The sequence below is a fragment of the Culex quinquefasciatus genome, chromosome 2, assembly GCF_015732765.1.
Source record: "Culex quinquefasciatus strain JHB chromosome 2, VPISU_Cqui_1.0_pri_paternal, whole genome shotgun sequence".
NCBI lineage: Eukaryota > Metazoa > Arthropoda > Insecta > Diptera > Culicidae > Culex > Culex quinquefasciatus.
The window spans coordinates 39471385-39480855 of record NC_051862.1 but is presented as its reverse complement, the minus strand read 5'-3'; the positions used below and the strand labels follow the sequence as shown (position 1 = coordinate 39480855).

Genomic DNA, 9471 nt, shown 5'->3' with positions numbered 1-9471 from the left:
GTTCCAAGTGATCCGGAAGCTAAAAGTCCAAATCGACAACCCGCGCATTCAAATTAAAAAAAAAAAAATTAAACAAAAATAAAATTTTAATAAAGTTTCACAAAAAAAGTAGCTCAGAACATTATTTTCCTCCTCACTATCATTCCGAACCGATTTCTATCCCCCGGAACCGTTTTCCTGCATTTCTGGAGGATTTTTCCGGTACCGCACGCATGTCAAATTGGAGATCGGCTTCACCATGTTAAAATTAAGTTCGGGTACTCGATGTCAAATTTGTATGGCTACGGTTTGCGCCGTTTTGATTGGATCCACTCAAATTTGAGTTCCCCTGGTAAGCGTGTTTATCATCAGATGGGAACACGTTCACAGAGTTTTGTTTACAACGTGCGCCTTTGAATCCTGAATGCGACCCTGTCGTCATTCAGAACTGTCAGAATCTTCCTTTTCCGGCGTTTTGTTTTGGTTCCTTCTTCCGCATGAAGAGTTTTCGTGCTTTCAGATCGCAAAATTTCCCAACAATCGCAAAAATTGGCTTTATTTTTAAAATTGCAAATAAAAAGTTGATATGCTATAGTGAACGTGGTGCGCAAATTGCGTGCGAAGACAATGGAATCCGACGGCGACAGTGACGACGACTTTGGCCCGGACTGGGACGAGCTGGAGACGATAACGAAGTTTGATGGAGGTTTGCGGTTTTCTGGAACAATCGATAAATTTGAAACTAATGTTTCGTTCCGCATTTTTCAGTAGGTTCCGGTGGGGTCAACCTGTCCTCGGTGACCCGCGCCTCCACCGAACTAGTCGGCAATGGTCTGCACAGCCGCTTGGCCGCCAAGGCCAGCACTCCGGTTTCTCTGCTGGTGGAGTCTTTGGTGCAGCAGCTGTGCGCTCTGCTGGATCCGGACCCAAAAAGGTCCCAGGAGCTGTACAATACAATCTGCGAGCGTCTTCACGCGGTCAATCTGATTGACGAAACGTACGCCATGGGCGAATTCGAAATGATGCGAAGTCAGTACCAGAAGGCACTCTACCAGCTGGTCAGCATTGCCCGCGGACAGAACCTGCCCGTTCCGGTGGCCCTCGAGAACATGTGGCCACTGCAGCCACAGCCGACCGTCGGGCTGGAGTGGTCTCGGTACCATCGGGAGTTCACCGAACTTGGGTTCATCGCTGGAGGGGGTTTCGGGAAAGTGTACCGCGCTCGGAATAACTTGGATGGCGGAGTGTACGCGGTCAAGAAGATTACGATCCGCTCGACGACCATCAACAACGTGTTGGTGCACCTGGCGGAGGTAAAGACGCTGGCCAGTCTGAATCACATCAACATCGTGCCATACAAGGCGGCCTGGCTGGAACCGTTGCTGGCGAATGTCGGTCGTGGGAGGAATGATAGCGGAGGTGGGGGTGATGGGAACGGGGTGGACGGAGAGAATGGAAGGTCCACGATGGATGATGAGGATGAGGACGAGGAGGAAGATGAGGACGATGATGTGGAAAGCAGTGGAGGAGTTTCGTTTAGCTTGAGGTCGATCACGCATCAGGTGAGTTGAGGCGTTGAAGTGGGTGAAACTCTCAGTATTTTTTTTTTGAATTAAGATGATTTTTTCAATAATATTCATAATATTCATGAAATGCTTAGATTGTAAATTCCTTTTTAAATCAAATAAGATATTTTCAAGCTTATTGAGAATGTTGTTTCTACTGTTTGAAAAAATACAAAAATTTGTTTACATTTTTTTAATATTTTGGAAATTTTACCATCTAAACTGTAACTCTGTCATAAGCACTTTATTGAGTGTATTACTCAATTTGCTTGGACAAATCATTAACACCTATCAATAACATTTTAATTTTTGTATTAATTCTTGACAAAAAATTGCAATGCCATTGCAAATTTTATTTCACTAATAGAAGTTATCTAAAAAAATCTGCTTGTAAAATTGATTGTACAACTACAAACAACTAAAATTACAAACATGAAGGTAAACAAAAAACAATACATTACAAAAATAAAAACTTTAGTACTCAAAAAAAATTAAAATACTTTAAAATCTCAAAATGTTTAGCATACTTTAGATACTTGAAATAAATAAAAACTTAAAATACTTAAAACACCTAAATTATTTGAAACACTTAAAACACTTATAATACTTAAAATACTTTAAAATACTTGAAATACTTGAAATACTTGAAATACTTGAAATACTTGAAATCTCGGGTGAGTTTTCAAAAAGCCGTAAGAGCCACCGTGACCTCCGACACGAATATTCGTTTTTCTCCAAATTGTAACAAAATTTCATTAATTTTTAGTCTAGGGCACTTGAAAGACGTGTAGATGAACAATCTTAAGCATTTTTGAAATTGGTTTTTCGTAAGTAGGTCGAATACCGAAGCAAAAAAGGCTTTGTTTACCATTGGCTCTTACGTCTTTTTGAAAACTAATCCGAGAAATACTTGAAATACTTGAAATACTTGAAATACTTGAAATACTTGAAGTACTTGAAATACTTGAAATACTTAAAATACTTCAAATACTTCTGAAAATACTTAAGATACTTGATCAACTTGAAAACCTCGAAAAATTTTAAAAACATTAAAACTCTTGAAAAACTTTTTGAAAATTAAAAAAAACTCAAAAAAACAAAAAAATCTTTAAAAATTTAAAAACTTTAATAACTTAAAAAACTTAAAAAACTTGAAAACCTTAAAAACCTGGAAAACCTAACAAACTTAAAAAAACACTTTATGAAAAACTTTATGAACTAAAAAACTTAATAAACCTTAACTTGTAAAACTAAAAAAACTTAAAAACTAAAAAAAAGCTTCAAAAACTTATTTTTTTTGAAAATCTTTGAATTTGTTTGGAAAAAAAAACTTAAAAAAAAACATAAAACCCTAACAAAAACATATAAAAAACCTTAACCTTAAATTTTTTTGAAAAACTCGAAAAACTTAAAAACCTCAAGAATTTTTTGTAAAACTTAAAAATCTAAACTTTAAATACTTCAAAAAATTAAAAAAACCAAAAAAAGATTTAAAAAAACATGAAAAACTTAAAAAACTGAAAAACAAAAAAACTTGAAAAGCTTAAAAAACTTTTTTTAAAAACTTTTATTTTTTTTTAAACCGTAGCTTTAAAAACAAAAATAAACATAGAAATCTTAAAAGCTAAAATAAATACAAAAACTTTAAAAACATAAAAGATGTTTTGAAAATTTTTCAAATAATATAAAATTTTATAAATTAATAATTTTTTTAGAAAACTTAAAAAACATTGAAAAATTAATCTTACTTTAATACCTTGAAAATTTTTAAAAACCTGAAAAACTTGAGAAACTGTTAAAAACCTTTAAAAATCACTTATAATACTTAAAATACTTTAAAACACTTGAAATACTTGAAATACTTGAAATACTTGAAATACTTGGAATACTTGAAATACTTGAAATACTTGAAATACTTGAAATACTTGAAGTACTTGAAATACTTGAAATACTTAAAATACTTCAAATACTTCTGAAAATACTTAAGATACTTGATCAACTTGAAAACCTCGAAAAATTTAAAAACATTAAAACTCTTGAAAAACCTTTTGAAAATTTAAAAAAAACTCAAAAAAACAAAAAAATCTTTAAAAATTTAAAAACTTTAATAACTTAAAAAACTTAAAAAACTTGAAAACCTTAAAAACCTAGAAAACCTAACAAACTTAAAAAAACACTTTATGAAAAACTTTATGAACTAAAAAACTTAATAAACCTTAACTTGTAAAACTAAAAAAACTTAAAAACTACAAAAAAGCTTCAAAAACTTATTTTTTTTGAAAATCTTTAATTTTGTTTGGAAAAAAAAACTTAAAAAAAACATAAAATCCTAACAAAAACATATAAAAAACCTTAACCTTAATTTTTTTTGAAAAACTCGAAAAACTTAAAAACCTCAAGAACTTTTTGTAAAACTTAAAAATCTAAACTTTAAATACTTCAAAAAATTAAAAAACCAAAAAAAGATTAAAAAAACATGAAAAACTAAAAAAACTGAAAAACAAAAAAAACTTGAAAAGCTTAAAAAACTTTTTTTTAAAACTTTTATTTTTTTGAAAAAACCGTAGCTTTAAAAACATAAAAAAACATAGAAATCTTAAAAGCTAAAAAAAATACAAAAACTTTAAAAACATAAAAGATGTTTTGAAATTTTTTCAAATAATATAAAATTTTATAAATTAATTATTTTTTAGAAAACTTAAAAACATTGAAAAACTAATCTTACTTTAATACTTTGAAAATTTTAAAAACCTGAAAAACTTGAGAAACTGTTAAAAACCTTTAAAAATATAAACTTTAAAAACATAAAAATTGAAAAAACTTTATGTAGATAAAAAAATCTTTAAAAACTTGGGCAACTTACAAAACCAGGAAAACTTAAAAAACTTGAAAAACATAAAAAAACTTAACCAAAAAAAAGTGTTAAAAAACTTTAAAACTTAAAATATTTTTAGAAAATCTTTAAAATAACTTTTAAAAAACCTTTTAGTTTTTTTAGAAAACTTAATAAACATAAAAAAATAAAATCTCATAATTTAAAAACTTAGATAGAAAACCTGAAAAACTTAAAAATCTTTTTGAAAAACAAAAAAAAACTTTTTTAAAAATTAGAACATCTAAAAAAAACTAAAAAAAAAGCTTCAAAAACCTATTTTTTTGAAAATCTTTAATTTTTTTTCAGAAAAAAAACTTTAAAAAATCTTAAATTAAAAAAAAAACATAAAATCCTAACAAAAACATATAACAAACTTTAAAAACTTGAAAAATGTGATAAACTCGAAAAACTTAAAAACTTTTTGTAAAACTTTTAAAAAAACTTAAAAATCTAAACTTTAAATACCTGATAAAATTGAAAAAAACGAAAAAAAAGATTTAAAAAACTTTTAAAACTTTAAAAACTTGAAAAACTTGAAATTTTAAGTTTAAAAAACCAAAAAAACTTGAAAAGCTTAAATTTTTTTTTTTTAAAACTTTAAAAACTTTTTATTTAAAAAAAACCGTAATTTTAATTCATAAAAAACTTAAAAAAACAAAAAGTTTAAAACCATATTTTTTTTTTAAATAATATAAAATTTAATTTATTAATTATTTTTTTAGAAAATTTTAAAAAAAAACATTACAAAATTAAACTTACTTTAATACCTTGAAAATTTTAAAAACCTGAAAATCTTGAGAAAATGTTAATAACCTTAAAAAATCTAAACTTTAAAAACTCAAAAATTGAAAAAAAAAACCATATAAAGATAAAAAAACTTTAAAATCTTCAGCAACTTACAAAATCTGGAAAACTTAAAAAACTTGAAAAACATAAAAAAACTTAAAACTAAAAAAAAGTGTTAAAAAAACTTTAAAACTTATAATACTTTTTGAAAATCTTTAAAATAACTTTACAAAACCTTTATTTTTTGTTTAGAAAACTTAAAAAACATAAAAAATAAAAACTCAAACTTTAAAAACTTGGAAAACCTGAAATTATAAGTTTTTGAATCTTTTTGAAAAACTAAAAAAAACTTTTAAAAACTTAGAAAATCTAAACTTTTAAAACATGAAAAAAGTAAAAAAAAACAAAAAAAGATAAAAAAAAACTTTAAAACCTTAAAAATCTAAAAAACCTTATCAACTTTAAAAACTTGAAATACTTAGAAAAAATAAAGAAAAACATAAAAACTAAAAAATCAACATTAAAAAAAACTTTCTAAACATTAAGAGGCAGTATTTGTAGATTCTGCTCGGTTTGTTCTAGAGGTCGTATCGAGGTGCTCCGATTTGGATGAAACTTTTTAGCGTTTGTTTGTCTATACATGAGATGAACTCATGCCAAATATGAGCCCTCTACGACAAAGGGAAGTGGGGTAAAACGGGCTTTGAAGTTTGAGGTCCAAAACACATGAAAAATCTTAAAATTGCTCGCATTTCTGTAAAACTTCATCAATTCCAACTCTCTTAGATGCATTCGAATGGTTTTTTGAAGCCCTTCAAAATGTGCTATAGACATCCAGGATTGGTTTGACTTTTTCTCATAGCTTTTGCAAATTACTGTTAAAATGGATTTTTTTAAATCCTCAATAACTTTTGGCAACAGCCTCCAACACCCATACTCCCATAGGTCAAAAGATAGGTAATTACATGGACTATAAGTCTGCGGTATTAACTTTTTGGCCAATCGCAGTTTTTCTCATAGTTTTTCGATTTTTCTAGAACAAACATTTTACAACGTTAGTTTTTGCCCTGTAGGCCAAGAAGACGGCACTTTTTGGTCTCAATTTTGTCATATTCGAAATCCTCGGACAATTTCACGTAAGTTAGAAGTATTTGAGTTGTAATTTTGATTTAAAAAATAATTAAATAAAACATTTTTGAAAAAAGAAATAGATCTTATTTACCCTATGATCAATACGTCAAATCGATGCCAACATTTCAAAAAGCATCATGTACACACCATCCTTTTTGAGTAAAACGCATTTGAATGTTGAGCATCCATTTTCAGATCCCATTTTAATATAAAAGCAAAATAAGACGTTCTAATGATAACAAACGATGAAAAACCTTGCTTTTATTGATACTTGATCATCCAAATCCAATAAAACATCATTTCCGTAATTTTATTTGAGAAAAACAAACATAACTTCTTTTGAAATCACCAACGTCTATATCACCCTGCTGTCATTGAGGGGGACGCTTTGTTATGATTCGTTTTTCTTCGCCGAATGTACATGGAGCTTTTTTCTTGATGCTTTTTTTCCGTCACGAGGTTCATGTAGTCTTTTGTTTGACAGGTTGACAGGGCTATATAAACAGGGACTGCTGATAGCAGAGATTTTGTTTATGTTACTTAATTTAAAATCATGATTAAACAGACTTTACTGAAGTAACTTTTGCTCATTTTTGGTGGAGAGGTAGCTTATTAGGAGTACTTTCAGAATATGCAATAACCCAGAAAGTGTCAAAATGTACATGATGCCTTTTGAAATGTTACCGTCGAAATGCTGTATCAAGTAGGCGAAAACTTGTTTTAACCCTAATCCGACAAAATGTTAAATAATATTTTAATTAATTCTAAATCGCATTTTTTCCAATCAAATTCAAAATCCCAATACCTCAATCTAATGTAAAATTTTCTGAGGATTCCGAATATGTCAAAATTGAGACCAAAAAATGCCGCTATGGAGGCCTACAGGGCAAAAACTAACGTTGTAAAATGTTTGTTCAAGAAAAATCGAAAATCTATGAGAAAAACTGCGATTGGCCAAAAAGTTAATACCGTAGGCTTATAGTCCATGTAATTGCCTATCTTTTGACCTATGGGAGTATGGGTGTTGGAGGCTGTTGCCAAAAGTTATTGAGGATTTAAAAAAATCCATTTTAACAGTAATTTGCAAAAGCTATGAGAAAAAGTCAAACCAATCCTGTACGTCTATAGCCCATTTTGAAGGGCTTCAAAAGACCATTCGAATGCATCTAAGAGAGTTGGAATTGATGAAGTTTTACGGAAATGCGAGCAATTTTAAGATTTTTCATGTGTTTTGGACCTCAAACTTCAAAGCCCGTTTTACCCCACTTCCCTTTGTCGAAGAGGGCTCATATTTGGCATGAGTTCATCTCATGTATAGACAAACAAACGCTGAAAGTTTCATCCAAATCGGAGCACCTCGATACGACCTGTTTCACATCGGTGAAAAACTCGCTCTTAAAAATTAAAACTAAAATAAATAAAAAAAACTAACAAAAACTTTAAAAACTAAAAAAAAAACAAAAAAAAACTTTTAAAACTTAAAAAACATTAAAAAATCAAAAATCTTAAAAAAAATAGTTTTTTTTATTTTTAAAACAATTAACAAAACAATTTAAAACTAAAAAAAAACGTCAAAACAAAAACGTGATAAAAAGCAAAAGTTTATTTTTATTTAATTTTCAATTCCAGTCCAAATCGCGCACCCGCCGGCGAACCCTCTCCGACTCGCTGAAACTCCAGGACGAGACGACGGACGATTTCATCCACTTTGAGCACAGCCAGCCCAACAGCAACGACGGACAGGATCGCTCGTCCAAGTCCAAGTCCAAATCCTCGTCTCGAGACCGCCAGCTGGCCGAGCTGGAGGACGCCCGCGGAAGTGTCCTGAGCGTGGAGGAAACGCAGCCCCACGTCAAGCTCAAGTGGGCCACGCTGTACATCCAGATGACGCTTTGTCACTTGACGCTGAGGGAGTGGTTGGACGACCGGAACCGGTTCGGGTGCTTCGAAGAGTTTTACAGTGGGTTTGTGCGGAGTCGCCGGCCGGACTTTGTCGCGAGTACCATTCCGAAGAATTCGTTCTGCCGGCAGAGCTCGCAGCTGAGCGGGATTGGGTGTTTTGGTAATGAAGAACCTAGTCCGGTTCAGGACGACCGGACGGCCAACAGTTCGTCACAGCATTTGGACGTCGTTACGGACGTTTTGCATCAGCTGTTGAACGGGTTGACGTACATTCACTCCCGAGGCATCGTCCACCACGACATCAAACCGAGCAACATCTTCGTCAGCGTCAACGACCACGACAAGTCGATTTCGATCCAGCTGGGCGACTTCGGTCTGGCCTGCCCCTTGCAGAGTTCTCACACCGGTGCCGGCTTCGGAACTCCACTGTACGCCGCCCCAGAACAACTGGAAGGCAAATGTGACCCCAAATCGGACATTTACTCGCTTGGAATCATCCTCCTCGAACTCCTCATCTCCCTCGACACCGACATGGAGCGAGCGGAGATGATCAAGCAGGTTCGCGAGGGCCACTTCCCGCGGGACCTCGACCCCGAGTACAGTGCCCTACTCAAAAACCTTCTAAACAAGCGACCCCTCAAGCGTTTAGACACATTCGCCCTCACCGAAGCCGTCAACTGCTTGAAGCTCAACCGGGACAAGGTCATCTCCCAGCTGCGACGAAGTTTGACCCTGCAGGGTGAGCAGCTCCAGGAGCTGCAGAACCAGGTCGAGCAGCACCGTCGACAGCGGCAGGAATCGCTGGAGGAGATCGGACAGATGGAGCTGCGGACGAGCGAGTCGTTGATCGTGAAGGAGCAGGAGCTGATCATCAAGACGATGGAGATTGAAAGTAAGGAGCAGCAGTTGCGGTTTAAGGATATTGAGTTGCGGAATAAAGACGAGGAGATTTTACGGCTACGGGAGCTCCTGCGGAGCTATCAGGAAAAGAAGGACGACGATGAGGGGAAGGAGGGCGGTTCGGAGCGAATGTAATCCAAGTTATGTGTTCCTGCCTCAATTAGTTCTGTAAGTTTTGTGATGTGCGTTTTTTTCTTTTCATGAAGGTCGACGACGACAGGAGAAGATTACATGTTTCATTAAGTCATTTTCCATTATTTGATTGCGAAATGTAATTTAGTGCGCGTGAGCAAGGAAGCAATAAACCAAATGTTTGCTTGATACTATTGAACT

At 32.8% G+C, this 9471-nt stretch overlaps 1 protein-coding gene across 1 annotated transcript; it reads left to right on the top strand.

Annotated features, from left to right (window-relative positions):
* Positions 1–459: 459 nt before the first annotated feature.
* On the top strand, positions 460–9461 carry LOC6045977 (eukaryotic translation initiation factor 2-alpha kinase 1). The gene is made up of 3 exons (XM_038256530.1): positions 460–685; positions 748–1541; positions 7966–9461. The coding sequence occupies exons 1-3, from the start codon at positions 607–609 to the stop codon at positions 9271–9273; spliced, it is 2181 nt and encodes a 726-aa protein (XP_038112458.1). The 5' UTR covers positions 460–606; the 3' UTR covers positions 9274–9461.
* Positions 9462–9471: the final 10 nt, after the last annotated feature.